The sequence below is a fragment of the Carya illinoinensis genome, chromosome 15, assembly GCF_018687715.1.
Source record: "Carya illinoinensis cultivar Pawnee chromosome 15, C.illinoinensisPawnee_v1, whole genome shotgun sequence".
Lineage (NCBI taxonomy): Eukaryota > Viridiplantae > Streptophyta > Magnoliopsida > Fagales > Juglandaceae > Carya > Carya illinoinensis.
Genome location: NC_056766.1, coordinates 4,284,895 through 4,306,220, shown reverse-complemented (window position 1 = coordinate 4,306,220; position 21,326 = coordinate 4,284,895). Strand labels below are relative to the sequence as shown.

At 32.8% G+C, this 21,326-nt stretch overlaps 2 protein-coding genes across 2 annotated transcripts; both read right to left on the bottom strand.

Moving 5' to 3' along the window:
- Nucleotides 1–8,905: 8,905 nt before the first annotated feature.
- On the bottom strand, nucleotides 8,906–10,663 carry LOC122296140. Its single transcript, XM_043105586.1, has one exon. It carries the CDS (start codon nucleotides 10,661–10,663, stop codon nucleotides 8,906–8,908), a length of 1,758 nt encoding a protein of 585 aa, XP_042961520.1.
- Nucleotides 10,664–10,784: 121 nt separating this feature from the next.
- On the bottom strand, nucleotides 10,785–12,142 carry LOC122296133. Its single transcript, XM_043105580.1, has 2 exons — nucleotides 11,695–12,142; nucleotides 10,785–11,482 (listed from the first exon to the last, which is right to left on the bottom strand). The coding sequence occupies exons 1-2, from the start codon at nucleotides 12,140–12,142 to the stop codon at nucleotides 10,785–10,787; spliced, it is 1,146 nt and encodes a 381-aa protein (XP_042961514.1).
- Nucleotides 12,143–21,326: the final 9,184 nt, after the last annotated feature.

The window sequence follows — 21,326 nt, the reverse complement described above, 5'->3', positions numbered from 1 at the left end:
CAAGTTTGAATCATGGAAATACTAAAGGAAAATAAGGTGAATCATATATTCACCTGCAAAAAGGAGAAAAACAGATGAAAATAAATGCAAGAGAAATGAAAGGAATGCACGGTTTTACAGCAAGTGAGAAACTGAAAATTAAAGAGATTGAAATGAGGAATAATACCAGATGAAAATGGAGGAAGAAGCTTCAGCACACAGCTTGAAGATGAGCAGAAATTTCCCAAGGAATAAGAAGAATAGTCGGTGCAGCAAGAGAAGAAGAAAAGAAGAGAAAACAAAAGAAATGAAGAGAAGTAGAAGCAAGGAGAAGCAACAGTGGCAGCCAAAACAGAGGGGAAAAGGAATGAAAATGATGAAGAAAGGTGGCAGGGCGTGCGGTAGAGGAAGAAAAAAAAAAAGAAGAAAAGCCCTTAGGGCTGGGCGCAAAACGATGCTATTTTGGGGGTAAGAGCATTGGCCAAGTCCAAATTTTGGCTAGAATTGCAAATTTTAGCTATAACCAAAACTTTTAGCTAAGTCTATCACATTGAACTAGTTATTTTGAAGTAAAAATAATAATATAATATTTATATATTTAAATAATAATTGGCTATACAACACAAAACACCGGTTTATGCAAATGGCTCGACGGAGGCATGTGAAAACAGAAATGAAAATGAAAATGAAAACAGAGACAGAGGCAAGCGACGGAGCTGGGCGGCCCACAAGTGGCTCGACGGAGGTCAGCTGGGCCAGAAGAAAACGCCGTCGATCTGCATGGCCCCGGAGATGAATTTGGAAAACAGAGAGAGAACGGAGATGAATTTGGAAAACAGAGGGCACGGCGTTGAGGGGAAGAACCTCACTGTGAGACGCGGCCGTTAGTGTGGCTGACGTGCAGTACTCGGCAGCATCTTCTGAGGCGATGTGGAGGTGCAGCGGCGTAAGCGAGGCTCCGGTTGGCAGCCCTGTTTTTCTTTCCTAAAAACAGAGCTCATTGGTCAAGTACTCGGCGGCATCTTCTGAGGCGATGTGGAGGTGCAGCGGCGTAGGCGACGGCGTACGGTTGTGCAACGGGCGAGAGCACAATATTCTACTCTGTTTTGAGGTTCTCCAATTACTGAAAACGAAAACAATTCCATGCGACAGAGCTCCGGCGGAGAGAAAAAAAAAAAAAAAGGAAACGAGTTGGGGAGGTTACTGGAAATGAATCCGAGGGAAAGGGGAGGTTGCGGGTGAAAAAAAAAATACTAGAATAATGCATAGACTCGGTACAGTAGCTCGCCAATGTTGGCAAGCAGCTTACAATTACTGTACAGTTTATGTCAAACTTTTGAAGTTTGACTAGGCCATTGCAGATGATAAATGATGGAGATGCTGGCTATTTTAAACTTGCATATGGCATTGGCGAGACCGATGCGGATGCTCTAATAAAGGGCTAGGTTGATGAGCAATTGGCTGGGCCCAAAATCTGAGGGGTTTGGCTCAAAAGTAAAGGAAAACTCATTAAAAAAAAACCCAATCAGAAAATAGAAGTCCAATAAGGTAAAAAATGCACAATAAAAATAAATAAAAGCTAAATAAAAACACTACAACTAAACATTAATTAAATAAATTAATCAAAACCCAACAATAAAATAATTTAAACTATAGTTTAATTTAAATACAAAACAATAATTAATATCGAGAAAGAACATTAAATAAATTTCACAACTTAAAAATTACAAAACAATACCACAAAAATTACGTTAAATTTTAAAATAAGAGAGCTACTAATTGTATTAAATAAAATAGTCTTTCAATAAAAAAACACATAAATACGAAATATGACATATCATATAAACTCATGAGATCAGTTTATAGTTTTACTTTTATAAAATCTTTTTGTAATTATAACACTACTGATTTTTTTATTCAAACATGTTTAAGGACAAAAGATTAAAATAATAATTAAACGTACAATAATAATTAAAATTGCTAATAAACAAGAACATTAGTTAACTAATTAATATTAACAAATAATACTCGCCGCTAATATTCATATAATATATATTTATATGATTTTCCAGTTCGTAATCTAGCCTACATCAGCTGAATGCAGATCAGGTCAAGGAATTACTTGAAAAAAGCAACGGAATGACGTGGATTGGTTTATATATATTGAATATATATATTTCTGAATTATTAATAAGTAAAATCTCTCTGCTTTAAATTAGTTGTGCTCTAAGAGATCATGTAAGTAGATATATATATATATATCTATTTGGATAAAGAATTTAGAGAGATTACGATCCATTTCATATATTTCTACTTTTTGTTATTATTTCCAAACAAATTAAGCGTCACTCCCATAATTGATCAGTGTTTAATTAATCATATATTCATGTTAGCGAATATTTTGCTTTGCCAGCATGCATGATCATAAACGTCATGATGACATTATTCTTTGCTGTACTTTTAAATTGGGATAAGATAAAATATTTTGTGGGATTAATTGCTTTAATTTTCGTCTGTGGTTTTGCTCAACACTTTTGCAGACGGCCTTTACGTGCGATCAATATTATATGCGTTTTCTGGGTACCCGTGATCCCTTTTTGTTGTTTTTATATTTTTTTTTTCGTTTTAATTTTCCACAACGATTTCAGTACTCATCAGTTCGCTATGATATTAATTGTAAGTTACATTTGGCCGGGCTTATACTCTAAAATGATTTATTAATTATACAAATTAAATATTGATCAAGCCCCATTGCAAGCATTATAAAGAACAAAAACTTATTAATTTCAAGTAATGTGAGATCTCATACACTAATCGGATATTTCGCTCAATACTCCTTCTAAATCATGAAAGCAATGTGTAACGACCCAATGGAATGACTAGTTAGTGATACTATTAGAGCCGGATTATTGGAACATTATAAAGAGCAACAACTTCTCCATTTCAAGTGATGTGAGATTTCATACACCACTTACGTATCCTTATTACTTATTAGAATGGAGTATCATAATCTACTCCCTTATATTCCCAACATCCTTGTCGGCCCAATTTGTTATAGGTAACAGGACTTAAGTTCTATACTTCTAGTTGTAATAGGCTCTGATAAACGTTCTAGATACAATTAAAGCCTCATTAGAATGTTATAAGGAATGAGAACTTCTCATTTCCAAGCAATGCATGTGGGGTCTCATATACTGTCTATCCTGATTACTTATCATAATGTAGTATCACAATCTACCCCCTTAGCTTTTCTACGTCCTTGTTGGACTAGTCTATCGTAAGTAGCATGACTCAAGTCCCACATTTTTTTACTGAAATAGACTTTAATATCATTTGTAACACTCCAATAAAAGGTCCAAGCTACATGATCTATACTCTAAAAAGATTAATCAATAATATAATTTAAATCCCATTAAAATATTATAAAGAGTAAAAACATGTCCTTCTTTAGGAGAATGGGATCCCATACATGACCATTTACCCTTATTACTTATCATAGCAAGGCAGCCAGAAATCTTAGTTCAATGCCTGGTGGAGAAAAAATGTCAAATCATCATATATATTAATTGCATGCTAGAAGGTTTTTAGACGGCAAAAGTGTCCCCTAATCCAATTAAACAAAATTAGCCAAAATAGTTAGAGCATTGGCAATGGATTGTTTATCTTTATATGTAAAATTACATGTTTTGAAGATTGATTTTGAATATGAAGAAAAATTCTTACATTGGATTATGTATTTTTTGATCAAATAATAATAAAATAATAAATAGAGAGAAGAGAAAAAAGAAAAGAGAGAAAAATAGAGAAAAGAGAGAGTTGGGAGGAGAGAGAAAAAATAATAAAATAATATTTGAAGAAGGAAAATGACATCTTCAAAGATGAATAATCACTGTTCATAGTTATTTAAAATTATAAAGATAGATAAGCCAATATAGGTGATTTTAAGCCAAGTTTATTCAAATTTAAGAATAAAAATGAAGATGAATAAACTATTACTAGTGCTCTTAGGCCTTAGCTAGTTAGGTAGACACGGCCTGCATGCTAGTACACATGATGAACTCAATTAACAAAGTAGTTAATATATAGGGAAGTGAGTTAATTTACATGATGACTTTGTACTCTAATTAATTATAAAAATTGATGCATGCATGCATTGTATTCAATTTATAAAAAACTTACAATGTAAACATTTCGTTAAGATCTAACTGTCAATATTGTACGACTCACCTTTTGTTATCAATCTTGATGGTTGAAATTGAATGAGCGCTATTTATCAAGTTTTTATAATATTTAAAGGGTAATTAAATGGTTTTAGTTTTAATACCTTATATGTAAATATAAACATTTGAGATTTCACCTGAAACAAATCATGCATATGGCATGATGAAAATGACCTGTCTCTTACATACATGCATGAGTGAGTGACTAGCAGGAAAACAAAAGCAGATTGATCATATGTACTTCTATATTTATTTCTTCTAATTTAAATGGAAACGGATTAATATGTTTGAAATTCTTTAGAAACGCAGAGGGAATTAATTAATGGCGATGTAGCATAGAATGGCTTGGATAGTGAATTGAGATTATGAGTTGACTTGAGATAAAAATTGAAAGTTAAATAAAATATTGTTAGAATATTATTTTTTTGAGTTTTGAAAAAGTTAAATTATTTATTATATTTTGTGTGAAAATTTATAAAAATTGTAATAATTAGATGAAATTAGTTAAGATGAGTTTTGGGAGATTTCTTATTCCAAACCCGAAGTTGTTGCACAAAGATATTCATAATTTCATAATAGGAAGGAAGTCATGATAATTTCTTCTCATGAGTTTACCATTTTTGCATGCTTCTATGTTACTATTAGACTTAGAGCTTGTTTGGCAAGTGAAATGAGATGAAAAATTTGTGAATAGTAGCAAAATGATTTTAATTAACTTATAGGAAATGAGACAGAAAAATTTGAATAAAAATATTATAAATTTAAAATATTATTAGAATATAATTTTTTTAAAACTAGAAAAATTTCTATTGTTTTTTATGTTTTGTTTGGAAGTTTAAAAAAATTGTAATAATAATATGAAAAAGTTAAATTTTTTTAACTAAAAAAGTTGAAGACTTGAAATTGAAAAATGATTGTGTTTTAATGATGTTTAGGATGCAAATGATGCGAAGTTTTGATATGAGATGAAATCTTCTCTTTCCAAACAAGTCCTTAATGACTCTAAGTTGCGTTCGGCTAGAGGTGGGATACATGTTGTGCAACACACCTACTTACATGTGTTGCACGACATTTCCAAATAACATAATTAACTCATTTTCTATATGTAATTTTGAATATGAGTAATACTAGGTATAAGGCTTAAATAGACAAGAGTCATACAAACTTTTTATAAAAAAAAAAAAAAATGAATCTTATTAATAAAGAATATGTTTTTTTACACTTTTTTTAGTTGGGGTCCAATTTTTAACAAAGATTTGTATGTAGCTTGTTTATTTGAGATTTGTACAAATCAATTTTCTTTGAATATACTCATATTTATTTGTTTTTCGCGTGAATAATTAGTTATTTTTAATAAACACCATTCCTTAATAAATATTGTTAGTCCCACTTGAAGGACGTATAGCTATATATATATACTAGGTGAAAACAACGTGCAATGCATGTTTTCTTAGTTTATATGTAATTATTTTGGTTAAGAATTAATTTTTTATTAATAAAGATGTAATATTTTTGGTTAATTAAATAACTAATGATGTAATGTTTATATAATTGATAAATAATGAAACATTGTGATATATTAAAAAAGAAGAGCATTAATAGAATCTATAACATGATTCTATAAATAAACATCACTCATAGTTCTATGAAAGCTGTTTGAGGTCATTTTGATTTTAACATGACGATCCAGCATTTTCTTCATCTTCCACCGCTTCAATAGAGAGGATATTAAATTGCCTATATGTTTTCTCCTTAAGTTTCTCTGGATCTGCATAGACTTGAATCTTCTAAATTTTTTTTGATAATTTATCCGCAATGCATTTAACATACAGTCGATTTTCCTACAAAATAAAATTTGAATAGCTTTACATAATTAATAAAAAAAACCAAATTTTTTTTGTAATTAATTCATTATAACAAAACTCAACTTTTGAAGAAAAATTAAAAAGATACCTCTTCAGCATGTTCCATCAATTCAACTGATGAACAACCAAGTGTCTGTTCTGCTACTTCACCAAACATAGTAGCAGCTAGCTTTCCAGTATTATCATCCAGTTCAACATATGCCCTAGCACTTTAAATGCGTTGAATATATTTATTTCAATTTGAATGGTGTTAAATTATAAATTAAATAAGACATAAATTTTAAATTAAAATTGTAAGATACATACCGTGGTTTGCAAACCCCTTAGCTTCTGCAATACATACAAACGAAGCTTTCATTGTATTTATATCCAGTTCCTTTATTACAGCCAACGCATGACATGTAATAAAATACTTGGGTAAAGTCAATAACATTTATCTTCGCCTTTATCCAGAATTTTGCTTTCTACATTAAATTATAATCAATTTTTAGAATGAATGTTTGTGTAAATATTTTAATTTATTACTAATAAAATAATAGTTACTAATAAAATAATATTTACCGCCATGGGTTGTAAACCCTTAATCAACTCTGCAATATCACAATTCTTCACAATTTTCCGAATACCAACAGATGACAGTGGTGCAGATGGGTATGTTAAGGATCTTGCAATAATACTTTTAATTATCAAATCGTTATTCTCCGCCTTAAAATTCATAAAAGAATAATAAAGTAAGGAAATGAAATATACATGTAAATTACATAAATCACATAAATAACTCTAATATAAATGCATTAATATGTAATTGTTAATTTCCAAGAATTACCATTGCTTCATTGCAGTTACCTTAGGAAGAAGAGGATTGATTATAAAGGTACTTGATGGACGTGATGATAGAGACAATCATTTGTTGAAATTGAGATAAATATTAGTGCTAGTATATACGATATGGGAAAATATCTAAGCTGTTTTATTATTATAAATACCGTTATATGATCCAATAGATATTTTTGTTCCAAGTATTATTGGCTTATCTTCAATAATATCTGATATTTTCTGACATTCGTCTTGGACAAATCGACCCCACATAGTCAAACATATGGGATTCAAGCTACAAAATTGAAATAATTAAAAGAATTAATAAAATATTCCTAAATTAATATTGGAATTCAATTTTAAAAGAAATGAGAAGTTATAAGAATTTTTTATCTTTCATCAATAACATATATCTCCTGGATCGTTGTTGGTCCAGATGCTGTCGTTACCTCTTTAGTTGGCTTAATTTTAATTGCGACAGCTAAAATATCTAAATATTTAAATATGAAATGTTAATTTATTGATAATTAATTTATAATAAAATTTAAACTAAATTACCTATTTCTCCAATCGACCCTCTATAAGCCCCCAAGTCCTTGAATGGGACGATCTCATATTTCGGTGCATCTATTTGCTCTTCATTATGTGGAACATCTTCTATTATTGTTTTTGAGTTCAGGATCCATTGATATTGATATTCTCCAATTTTGTACTTTGGATCTACTGGTTTGACATATGCATCGATGATATAATAGGATTGCAAAATTTTTAAAGGTTCTTCCAGGGGTCAATATCAGTTCCAAACATTGTTGCCTGCACTCGATTTCCTTGAACCAATAATAAAAATAATTGTGATTAGTAGTGTATTATATAAAATTATGAGGATTATTTTACTATACTAATTATTTTAAATAATTTGTGTATTTTTTTAAACAAAATATGTCGTAAAAAGATAAATAAATAAATTTAATATAATTGATATTTTTTATATAATAATATAGAATATAAGAACCTCTAATTTCAAAGGATATTGAAAATTGGAAACATAATATATGCTAACAAATATCATACCTCTTTATCAATTAATATCAAATTTTGGTATTTCACTGTTGTGCGTTGGCTTATTCGCTTAGGTGACTTTTCCGCAACGATCATCTTAATCTTCCAGTTTTTTTGTTTTCGGAGTAATATCCTTTATTGATGTATACACCGTCCACATTTTTTCCCTTTTCATATATAAAAATATCAGATGTATAAGTATAACAGATCTTAATTTAAATTCGTAAATTACTAAAATAAATGACAAAGACATTTAAATAAATGACTGAATATTAGACATATAGAGAAAAATATTATAATACACAATAAATCGAAACTATACAATTAAATCTAGTTACCTCTATAACATTAATTCAAACATAATAATGTAAGTAATTCTCTAAACACAATATTTTTTGTACAGTTCTTTTCACGTTGTTCAGTGGATATTGGTCGTATTAGAATCCTCACTGCAGATGATGTCTTTGCCCTTGATAAAGCCACATATAATTGACCATGTGAAAAAACTGGCTGAGGTAAATAAATCCCAACACAATCCAATGTCTGCCCTTGTGACTTATTTATAATCATTGCGAAACATAATCTTATAGGAAATTGAGTTCGTTTGAATGGAAAACCACTATTTTCATCAACATTTGATAAGAATGGTATCCTTGGAATGAACACTCTTTTTCCGATATGGTGTCCAACTGCAATTTCTACATCTATGACATTTCGATCAAAAGCCCGACAAATCAAACGGGTTCCATTGCATAGCCCTTCTGAAGGATTAATATTTCTAAGCAGCATGATGGGACAGTTTTTCTTGAGTAATAATTCATGAGGTGGAAGTCCGTTTGGGGTTAGAGTATTCAAGAAATCTTCCATAACTGATTGTTCAGATGCATCTATTGTCTCATCAAAGCTGTAATATCGCTGAATTTCACCTGGGAGCCTATGAATCAACAATGCGTTTATTTCGTCAACCTAATTGTTCTTCAGTGTTAATATTGCCCGATTCATCATAGTTGAAATATTTATTGAATATTCATGAATATTGTGGAAAACATCTTCTATCAAATGATCTAAAGAAGTGATGTCATCATAATAGGGAATAAGCATCCTATTCGGAATCTTTATGGTTTCATCAACTGTGTTTGGTGGCATTCCGTTTCCAACTTCTAACACATAATCTGAAAAAACTGGATCAAGTCTTGCTCGCATATTTTCAGTTAATCGGAACTTGGTCAATGTAAGCCACAAATAGGAATTAACCAAACTGGAATTAACCTGTTCTTGTCTTGTTCCTTTACGAACCACGGGTAAAACCTGTTGAAAATCTCCACCGAAAACAACAACCTTCGCACTGAATGTTACATCTGAACCATTGATGTCTCGTAGCATTTTATCCAATGCTTCTATGTGTTGTTTTCTCGTCATTGGAGTCTCATCCCAAATTATTAATTTTGCTGCACGTAGTAGGTTTGCCAATGCACTTTGTTTGCTGACACAGCATGTGTTTCTTTCGTCAGTATCAAGTGGAAGCTTAAAACGTGAGTGTGCTGTTCGCCCTCCTGGAAGAATAGATGCAGCAACGCCTGATGAAGCAGTTGCAAGTGCTACTAATTTTCTTGATCGTACTGTTGCGAGAAGTGCTCTGTACAGGAATGTTTTCCCTGTCCCACCTAGGCCATCTACAAAGAATACAGCATTTTGGTTTGCAAATACTTTTTCCAATACTGCGTTATAGACATGTTGTTGTTCACTATTAAGAGATTGTGATGCCGCAATATCTTCTTCTAGAATTTCAACAGCCAATTCATCATCGATTTCTCTTGATTGAAATTCTTCTTCATCGAAGCAAATGTCGTCATCAAGAAGATGGTAGGAATTAATGTCTTTCCCCATTGATTCAATTGTAAAAGAGATTGACCTCAATACTTGGGTTCTTACATTTGATATAGAATCTTCTGTTGATTTGAAATCAGCTGACATATCTTGCTCAAAACGTTCCCAAAGCTCCCTCGGATTGGTTGGATTACAATAAACCAATATTGTTGCAAATAATCGTCTCAAACTGGATGGCACTTGATATAAAGATGCTTCTTGTAAACAATCTTCTAAGCTACTGTCTCTCTGTAGCAACCCATGCATTGTTGCTGCCTCGCGAAAAGTTGGGGCCACAACACCATCAACTGTCCTGAGATCATCAAACGACAAAGGTCCTCTTACATGATTTAGCAATATCCGCAGATAATACCTTTCACCTTCAAATGGATTTGCTGTAACAATACGACCTATAACAGTTTTCTTTTTCCGAGGAGTCCAATCTTTGTTTTGTTGACTCCAACCATAATATTCTGGAAATTCTTTATACAGTAATCTCTTTGCATTCTCGTCTACTCGATTTAATGCAAAAAATTCTGTTAACATCGATTTTCTAGAACGATCTAAGTTGACAACATTGATTAGATCATCATTTGCTCGGAAAGTCACTGGGTGTTGATCCTCCAGATGTAAATGTAAACTATATACTGCTGGGTACATCTCATTAATAATAAAGCCATATATCCTCCACATAGCTTCGGGGGGAGCAATCCATCGGGCCGATTGGAATTGTTGGATTTCATCAACTTGTTGATTGTTTTGTTCAGAAATCAAGTTGAAAGCAACACGATCATGTCCTTTATAAATGTATTTATAAAGATATTTGATTGCTTTTATCGTAAGAACAAATCTCGACATTAATGTGACAGTCAAATGTTGCAAGCAAATATGGATTATATGGAACAACCCAACGATTATCTAAATTTTGGCCTCTGACTTTGACAGTTTTTCCATTGTTTGAACGCCTATATATTGGGAATCAATCATTTCCAACGGTTGTAGTAGATGTGTAATTTTTTGGATAATTACTTTTGCAACAACCATTTTTCTTCATGCAAACATTTGATGGGTTCAACACTCCACATGGCCCATGCATCATATGCTTTACAACAGCGTTATGCAAGTGCAAGTTTGTATTTTTATCAGGTATCTCTACTGATACGATCTCGTCAAAAGATTCAGGCGCATAGACCTTCCAATCCTTCTGTAAGATAATTAAAAAATGTGCATGTGGAAGACCTCTCTTTTGATGCTCAATAACGTAGACATATGCTGAGACTTTACCAAATATTTTCCTCTTGAATAATTGATCCTTTAATTCTTCTAATTTTGCACGAAAGACTCGAGCAACCAAATCAGGTCGATTCTGACTCTCCTCATGCAGATTTAGTTCATTTGTAATTTCTTTCCAATTTGGATTGCACGTCATTGTTAAGAAAATGTCTGGTTTGCCATAACGCTGAACTAAAGCCATTGCTTCCATATATATTTTTCTCATGTCTCTTGGACCTCCAATAAATGATGAAGGCAGTATAATCCGTTTTCCAACATTAGAAGCGTTTGTTTCTCCAAGCGTAATTGTATCAACAATACCTTGATATAACTCTGATCGAATATGTTGTTGCTTCTTCCTAAAATAATCTAATCTTGATGTCTCGATCTTAACATACATATCTACTACAAATTGTTGCAATAGTCGACCAGAAAGTAGTAAAATTGATCTGACATTTTCTCTGATTTGTAATTTGTAGCAATAATATTCACGGCATGAAACAACTGGATCCTTCATTTTTTTGTTTGATGTTACAAAAGTTGAATGTGAATGAAAGGTTACTAAGTTGGACGTACATACTAAATGAAATTTTTGAATATTAATACTACAATCTAACCTCGTTGTTCTCTTGCAAGTAATTCTTCTGCAGTCACTGATTGTTGAGGATTTATTGATCCGTTTGTTTCGTTATATGTAGATCTCCTTCCTCTACTAACCCTTTCAATCCCTTGATGCCAACCAACATCGCCAAATGGAAATAACAACGGATATTGTAATGGATCATAACACCCAAAATAGTACTGAACTATATGACTTCCACCAGAATAGTTAAAGACAAAAATGTCACGTCCTCTTAGTTGATCTTCATCATCATTTTCTACCCATATTGCTGCAACTTGTGAAGATGTGGGGGCATTGAATACACGTTGATCTAGTCCAGCATCTGATCTTATATGAATTATTTGATTTTCCAAATTTGGCAAATCACCAAGAGACCGGAAAAAAATAGAATACGGATTGATACGGAGAATATCAATGAGTTGAGTGACAATTGATGGATCCATTCTATTTGAATTAGAAACGCGATTTTCTAATTCATGTTTTGTATCATAGAAATACAACTGGAGATAAGAAGGACGACGATTTGAAGGAAGCAAATTGTTGATATAGTGATAGATCTGTCCTTGAGTTCTGAAAGTATAGATTCCTCTATTTCTCCTACAAAGATCTTTATCAAACTTCACTCCAAAGGATGTAAAAGCGAACTTGTTATTATAAGTTCAAATGTATGTCCTAAAATGTGTAGATTCATCTGTGTTGGAGGTAAACAACCCATAAAGCTGATCAGGAACATCATTTGTGGCTAAAGAAATTGTTCCATTAGCACAGCAAAAGCCAATCGTTTCATGGTGGAATCACTTTGCTTTACAATGTATGAACCTTCTTGACAGGTGTTTTGCTATTCTTGTGCCCTACAAACTTGCCTTCTGAAATCTCCAGTTACATTCTTAATTCTCCAATAACTCTCTTCGAAAATTTTAAATCTTCCCCCTAAACCTCCAATCCTTCCCGACCACCCGCCTCTGAATTCTAGCCGTATCTCACCTAGGGTTTAGATCCCTTTTTCCCTCCTAAATCTAGAGTTCTGTTGTTTACTTCCCCCATTTTTCCCTGTTTTCTGATGTAATCTGGTTTTTTTTTTTTTTTAAATATCGTTCTTACTACCATCAGTTATATGGTCTATTATTGATTTATAGATTTTAGTTCAATCTATGGTTTCGAATATTGATCCTGAAAGTTGTAATTTTGGCTTCGACGAGTTTTGGGGGAGGACTTCATTAACTGGAGTTATGAGTTTTGTCCCCAAAATCGTTGTTTTTGTAGAAAACTTGGCTTTGAAGGCTTTAGGGATAGGGTCATCGAAAACACTTTTGCCCAGTTCGGTCCTAGAAATAGAGAATAAAGTGCTTTTTCGCCAAAGTGGTGCTTAGATCTAAAGCTCATCCAGTGGTAATGGAAAATTTCTTGTATATCCAGTGTAATGTCCATCTATGAAGCCAAATTTGGATTTCCCGAGGGTAATATTCAAGGATTAATGGTGTTTCAGTCTTCTCCATTAAAGACTTGGTTAACCAATCCTCTTCATACTTGTTGTACATGCAATATGCAAGCTTTATTGGTTGAGCAGAGCTATATGCCGTTGATGAACCGACGAGAAATTCAGTATCATTAGCAGTCACACCGGGAAAAGTTTTCAATGTCACGTTCGGAACCAAACAATGAGAATTTCAAAGATGCAGGTAGGATTTAGAATCATGATAATGTTCGTTACATTTATTTTGAATTGGTTTATCATTGCCAACGCCTATTGGTTCTTAAAGTCCTATGCAAGTTTTGTCCCTTATTTAGTATTTGGGTTGACGTGTTATTATTATTATCTTTATTACCATTTTAATTTTGGTTTGGATTTCTTAATTCTATTTTCCTTTTCTAAATGGAAAAGGTCAACGTACTGTTGGTGGAGGAGGGTGTGGTTTGAGCCTGCATTTGTTGTTATAAATGGGTGAATGCTTGTTGTGATGTAATGGGGAAAGGTTAGATTGCTGGGATGGTTTGTTGTATTCAGAAATGGGAATAGATGGTTTGTTGTATTCAGAAATGGGAATAGATGCAAGATGTTTGATAAAATGCTCAAATGAGTTGATTTGGTTAGATTGCTGCGTAAAAAACCACTTGACACCTGACCGGCTCTAAGTGCTCCTCTTGATGAAAAGAAGGGTGGGGATTTGTTTAATATTTATCGATGCTTACCAGCTGGAAACTAACTTTATTAACATCTTGTCAGCTAAGGAAACTGACACTTGCATTCTTCTATTAGTGTATTTGATATTTGAAAATCAAAAAGATTTCTTGTGTTTTTCATTCGTCTGACTGTGGGTTGTGTGTTTTGTCTTCTATATCCTTCTGTTTTCAATTTTGTGTCCGTTTATGTGCAGATATTTTAGTCTTTACATCATGTGATTTGACCGTTGTATCAGTGATATTTTTCCCAAATAATTTTAGACCACACAATCTCTGATTCTCGCCTTCCTCTCCCTCTCAACTCAGACCCCTTCTTTTCTCTCCCTCTACCTTGTGACCCTAGATTTCTCCAGAAGCTGTGAGACCCAGCCCTAACGCCTCTCTCTCCCTCTGTTTCCATCATCTTGAACTTAACGTCTGCAATTTCCAACTAGATCTACTGCTTCTCATCTCGATCTCCTCCACTTCGCTTTAGAAATAGTAGTTTCGGTATATATATATATATATATATATCTCTCTCTCTCTCTCCATGGCTAGAGAAGCCTAGCTCTGACTTAGTTTCTTTTTTCCCTTTTTTATGTGTTAATTTGTTCGAGTCAATCTTTGTTTGGTGCAAAGTTACATGCAGTTTCCCACTAAGAGCAGTTTAATAAATGGGTTTAGATTTTTTTCCCCTTGCATGTCATGGTTTTCTGCATCCTTGGTTTTATCTGTACACAAATATTTCTCTCTAAAACCCTCATTTTCTTAGTTTCTTATAATTTTATTTTTCAAGTTGTATACGAGAGGGACACGAAGAAAACACTCAGTCGATCTCGATTGCAGTAGATCTTCGTCACTGGTTGCTATGTAAGTATTACGAATATTATTGCTCCATCATCGATTGCTCTATAAATTTTACAATGCCCTAACCTCGATATTTCTTTCATATATTTTTTTTTTTGCATAGAGGGGCTAATGTTGCAAATCTGGTTGTGAATACATATGGTGTTGAATCTATTTTTTACTGCACTTATCTCATGATTTCTTGTTTCTTTTTATCTCTTGTTTTTAATGGATTATGTTTTCAAGAATTTCTTGCTTTTTCTTGTGTAGAACATTAATTTGAAGTTGAAATAATAATATTTTTCATCAGAAAATGAAAGCTTCCTAATGATAAATTAATTATCAAGTGGTACCACCTACATACTAATCATCTCCAGATCCAGTACGACTTAATATTTATCAAACTATCTAGACTTAATTTGTTATAAATACATGCTTCCCTAGTTGTTGTTTTGTACTCTGTTTTTTGTTATAGGTTTTTTGACATAAATATGTTAAGATGTTTCATATCATAATTTTTGTATGAAATGAAGCATCTATACAACTTTTTATGCTCAAGTCAGATTGCAGTTTGTGTTTATTAAAAATTTATGGGTTTTATTTTTTTTGGTTTGCATGTCATTATTTTTATTTCTTTTTTCATTGGTAGGCAAAGTTTTCTTACTGAAACTGTTCAGTTGATATTTATTTTGATGTAGCTAAGTTCTTGATCAGTCCTAGACCTTGAGTATACTAAACCAAACCAACCTATTTGCAAGACTTAAAAAAAGAGACTATCTAAAAAACTTTTGACGGTTTTTTCTCCAGTTTAATGCATTTGTGTTTGCATTGTTTGAATCTATGCCTAATTATAATATACCAATTAGAATGTAAAAGCACAAAAATAGGTGGATTTGGTAAATAATATTGTTGATAATAGTACTGTGTTTGTTTTATATTGATTTCAATTCTAATTACCCATGAGTTGCTTTATGCCTCAATTCTGAAAAACAACATCAATGTTGTTGTTTTGTACTCTGTTTTTTGTTATAGGTTTTTCTAATAAGTTTTATGAATTTCTACATAAATATGTTTAGATGTTTCATATCATAATTTTTGTATGAACTGAAGGATCTATACAACTTTTTACTGCCCATTGGAATTGATGTTTTAGTGGTCTGCCCATTGGAATTGATGTTGGAATTGATGTTTTAGTGGTTAGTTTCATTACATCATAAAACTTAGAGATTATTAAAAGGCAGTAATCTAGTAGCATAAAACTTAGAGATTGATGTAATGCATAGATAGATTATATATAATATAAACACAGAAAAGGCAGTAAAACTGACCTTTTTAATGTACCTTCAAACCTTTGCACCACTGCACTGCTTCACCACACCTGATTTGATAGAGAGAAAGCATGGATAAGTTTTCTGAATTCAGTTTTGTGATAGGTTTTTTAATAAGTTTTATGAATTCCATGATTTCATGATATCAGTTAGTTCATTTCTTAGAAATATGAAAAAACATATGTAATGCATGGATAAACTTATACTATAAACACACAAAAGAAAGTTACTCACTTTTCAATCTTCTTTCAAACCAAGGAAACCGTAGCACCAATGCACTGAAAGTAATAGAAGGTATCAGTTACTTTTCAAATGTTAGCACCATTGCACTGAAAGTAATAGAAGGGTTTTCTTAAACCCCTTTCAATGGCTGTTGGGTTCCTACGTAATGTCTCTTGGTATTCAAACTTTGAATTTGACTGCTGCACTGCTTGGCCATTCGGCTGCCTCATCAAGTGATTGAAAATTACTAATTTCTCCCTGTCTACACACATGGACATAAAAGATAACTTATTACAAATTATAAGTTATACTGTATATTATAAAAACTTATTATAAATTTATATTACATTTGATTAAAATCTGCCTCCACAGATTTTTAACTTATATTTTCTCTTTGGTTGCAGCTTCCATTCCAATGCAATAGCTGGCACACGTACAGAAGGGGAAAAATAAGAAGAAATGGGACTGTAGTCTTTCAAAATTGTAACTTATTATAATGTTTTGTCATTATAATTTATAGGAAAAGACAATAGTATCCCTGCCTAATTAATTTAGCACTATTTTTCTTCAAAAATTTGAGTTATTATATTAATGGAATTCAAACAGACAACATATTTGGCCACTAACAAGATATAATTATAATTTGGCACTGTTTTCCTTCAAGATTCTAAATTATTATATAATGGATTTGAAACGGACACAACATAAATGGCCATAAAAATGGTGGCTTAACTGCTATTTAACGGGAACAACAAAACTAACGGGAAAACACGATTTTCCGTCTAGAACAACAAATTCCGTTTTATACACACTTTTTATATATAGAAGATATATATGTATATCTGATCTTCCTACTTAACATGGGCCATGCACGAAGAGAGATTTTTAGTCATTGATAAAAGATTTTATCATTTTAATTTCTAGTCGGATCATTGGCTCATGACTAATTACATCTACATTTTTGAACTCTTAAATTTTCGATAAATATTTTAGAAATCTTAAAAACCATACTAGCTCTAGTGGGAGACTAATTATATGTAGATGAAAAAAGAGACGAAAAGAAAGAGTACGAGTGGTCATTCCATGATTGAGCTATTAATTTACTTAAATTACTGTTGCAAGAGTCTTAATTTTACTTTGTCAGTCATAAATTATATTCTAATGTAAATATTGTGATGCCCCGACTTCCACGTATGGAAATGCAGGAATCGTGAAGTCGGAATGATAACAACACGGGTTCTCAATGATAAGTGCCAAGTGTGTACATGTAGAAATTATACAACAAAAATGCAGCGGATAAATTAAATAAATCAACTAAGTACCAGAATTTTAAATACAAGTTTATCAAAATAAAAGTAGTATAGAAAAGAGTTATACAGTTGTCCCAAAAATTATAATACAAAGGGCAAAATACATAAACGAGCGGGAAAATAAATCTCAATACACAGAGCAACCCCAGGTCACTCCTATGGTGGAGCCAAAGTCTCAGGCTCAACGTCCTTATCTGCATCGAATACCGTGAGACTGTAAATCTCAATAAGCAATCACCCAAACAAACCAAGAGATTAAAACACATTAATGCATCTAACAATCATGCGTGCACATGAGGAAACATATATATAATCCAAAATCCTCATTTTTTTCCAAAAATAATTATTTTCCAACATACGTCAAAAATCTCTTTTAACCCAAAACAAGCCATGAATAATATCTGTCATTTTTCCAGAAATGGCCTAAACATAAACCAACCATTTTTCCAGAAAATGGTGCTAGTATCTATTAAATCACAAACCGTCATTTTCTCAGAAAATAATCCAACATAATCATTTATTGAAGACTATAGGTGAAAATTACAGGCGAGACTCTACCACTATACCTACGTTGTAATACCTCGTATTTACTTTTATTTTTAATGAAAGATTATATTATAATTAATGGCTCTCTTGTATTAAATTTAATGTGTTAATCGTTGGATTTATTTTATATTTTTAAAATGTGAAATTTATTTTATATGCTTACTTGCTATTAATTATTGTTTTGCATTTAAATTACTCTCTAACTTAAATTATTTCATTGTTAGGCTTTAAATATTTTATTTTATTAATATAGAGTTGTAGTGGTTTTTAATTGCCTTATTATTTATTTTTATTGTGTCTTTTTATTTCTTAGATCCTTATATCTCGGTTTGGGCTTATTGCTGTTGGATTTCCTTCATTTTTGGGCCCAAGCCCACTCGGATTCCAGCTCAACCCGTTGCCCATGAACCCAGCCATCTCTTCCCCTCTAAACGGCGTCGTTTTGGGCGGCTTAGAGCTTCATCTTTTTTCTTTCCCTTCCGCCGACTACCCTTTTCCTCCTTGCTTTTCGTTCTCCTCTCTGCTTCATCTCCATTCTCCTTCTTCAATCTGTCGAATTTTGCTTCTTTTCTTCTTCTCCACTGTGATGGGGAAGGAGGGGCTGCAGTGGCTGGTGATAGTTGGCCGCGCTGTAAACCCTAAGAGAGAGAGAGAGAGAGAGAGAGATCTAGTTTCGATTATAGGGTGAGATCTAAGAGGGGGAGAGGCTGAGTGGTAGCGGAGCCCGCCGCGGGGGGGGGGGTGGTCAGACAACCTGTTCACCTGAGGGCGGCGAGCCACGAGGGTATGCGGCGGGACCCTAGGTGAAAATTTTCTAAATTGCACTGGAAGGAAACAGAGAGAGGGAATGTGAGATCTGGGGAGGTAGAGAACGAGATTGAGATGGAGAGGAGGGCTTGGGATGGGTTTCAAACGGGTAGAGGCTCGACCTATTTATAGGTCGTGGAACTCCTCCACAACAGCACAACCCACGGCTTTCTTGGTGGAGTTGGACGGTGGGCAGGACGGAAAAGATGGGCAAGCTTCACAATGCATGGTGCGCGACGGCTGGTTTGCGTCAGCTGAAAAGCTCACGGGGAGGCAGAGAGAGAAAGGCACGGATTGGGGGAGAAGGGGGCGGTGGCCAGACAGGGACAGTGGACTGTGCATTTCAGACGTGTGGTGCCTGCGTGGTGGCAGCATGGGCTGCGAAAAGGTCATGGTTGGGGTGGTACGGTGCTCGGGGAGGGGAAAGAAAAAGAGGAGAGACAAAAGTAGGGTTTTCTCACCCTCCAAACCAAAATGGCGCCGTTCAAAAGATGAGAGGCTGGGCTCCTCACCTTGAGCTGGGCTTTCGCACGGGCTGAGACCACTGCCTTCACACAAACTCACACTAAATTTGAAAGAAAACCCACTTCCAAATCAATCTTGGGCTTCACAATATTTTAGAAAAACACAAAAAAAATTTCAGACTTGGGCTCCACGGAGATTTAACTCCATTAATTTTATTTTGCAAAGCTAGGTTTGAGTACTCATTTTTTTCCAGCCATAATCAAGCATTAACTGGAAATTAACAATCAAACTAAAAACCCCTAGTTTTTTTTTGTTTTTCGTTCCTAAAGCTAACTCATGTTAGACTTTTGTGAATAGTGGTAAATAATTTGTAAATTGTGATGAGATAGTTTGAGTTGAGTATTTTTTGAGTTTTGAGAAATTAGAGAGGAAAAGTTGAATAAAAAATATTATAAAATTAAAATATTGTTAAAATATGATTTTTTAATATTATTTTTGTTTGGAGATTTGAAAATGATGATTTTTTTTTTCAAAGTTTGAAACAATTGTATTGATTAGTTTAAAAGTATTTGTATTTGAGTAATATTTGGGAAAGAGATGGGATGTGATGAGATGACAATTTTGGAAATAAAACTTTTTTCCAAACAAGCCCTTAATTATGACTCTAAGCGTGCCACAAGAGGTGCCATTGGGTACCTATATATTAATTCAAGTAATACTAAAATGTGCAAGTGCCACATAGTACTCCTTTTGAAAAAGTGAGTAATTATATGACTCATATAAAAAATTAATATTTTCAATTGTGAACTTCATTTTTTTTTAAAATGAATGCATTATGCCATTTGCACCACTCATAACTGTATTTAACATTATTAACATTATACGTTGCATTAATGTCACGACATCTCCAAATATCATTGCCTTTAACGTAATAATTTTGAATACACATATTCATTTTTTCGTTTGAATAATTTATTTTTAAAAGACACCCTTCCTTAATCAAATTGTTAGTCCAACAACGACATGATGAGCTATATCTCTTCATCCTACTTAGAATGGGATAGGAAGAGAGATTCTATTTGAAAGTTGAGATGAGATGGGATGTCCCATTTGATTACACAGATAATATGAGATAAAATGTGAAAGTTAAATACAATATTATTATATTATATTTTTTTAATATTATTTTTATTTTAAAATTTGAAAAATTTGAATTATTTATTATATTTTATATAAAAATTAGAAAAAATTATAATGATGAGATGAGATAAGAAATCAAAAGAGAACAATTGATAGAGATTTTATCATTTTTTCCAATTGGATCAGTGATTACATGTATCTCTCGGCCTACTTGAACTCTTTAAAATCCATAAAAGCAGTGCTAGTGTGAGACTTCATAGAAAAGAAAAGAAAGACTTCTTTTTAGGTCCTTCCATGATTGAGATAACTCTTAAATTATTGTTGTGTGTGGGAATCTTTAATTTGCTTTGTCAGGCATAAATTAACATGATGGCTTAATTCTTTTTTTTTTTTTTTTGACTACTTTAACTTTGGATAAGATATCTTTTGTCTGATCAATTGCTTGAATGTTTTTTGTTTTGCTACATTTGCAGACCTGTGGGAATGAAGGCGAGGCAACTGGGGATCTAAGTGGCTGGCTAATAGTCTAATATTTTAAATAGGTGCTCAAGAGAGGGATCGTGTGATCAGGATCATATAATATATAAAGTGGACGCTCGATCTCATGCATGAAGTTTCCCAACTTAGTACAAATTAATTGGTTCCATCTTTTTTGGTATTTGTTCATGCATGGATAGCTACTTTGTAGTAATCCACAATGATGGGATTGGAAAATCTTTTGCTTATCCCAAGTTAAAATCATTGCTTTCGTCATTCCTACTTTTCTTTTAAGAAAGAGATCACGTTTCGTGGCATTAGCTTTC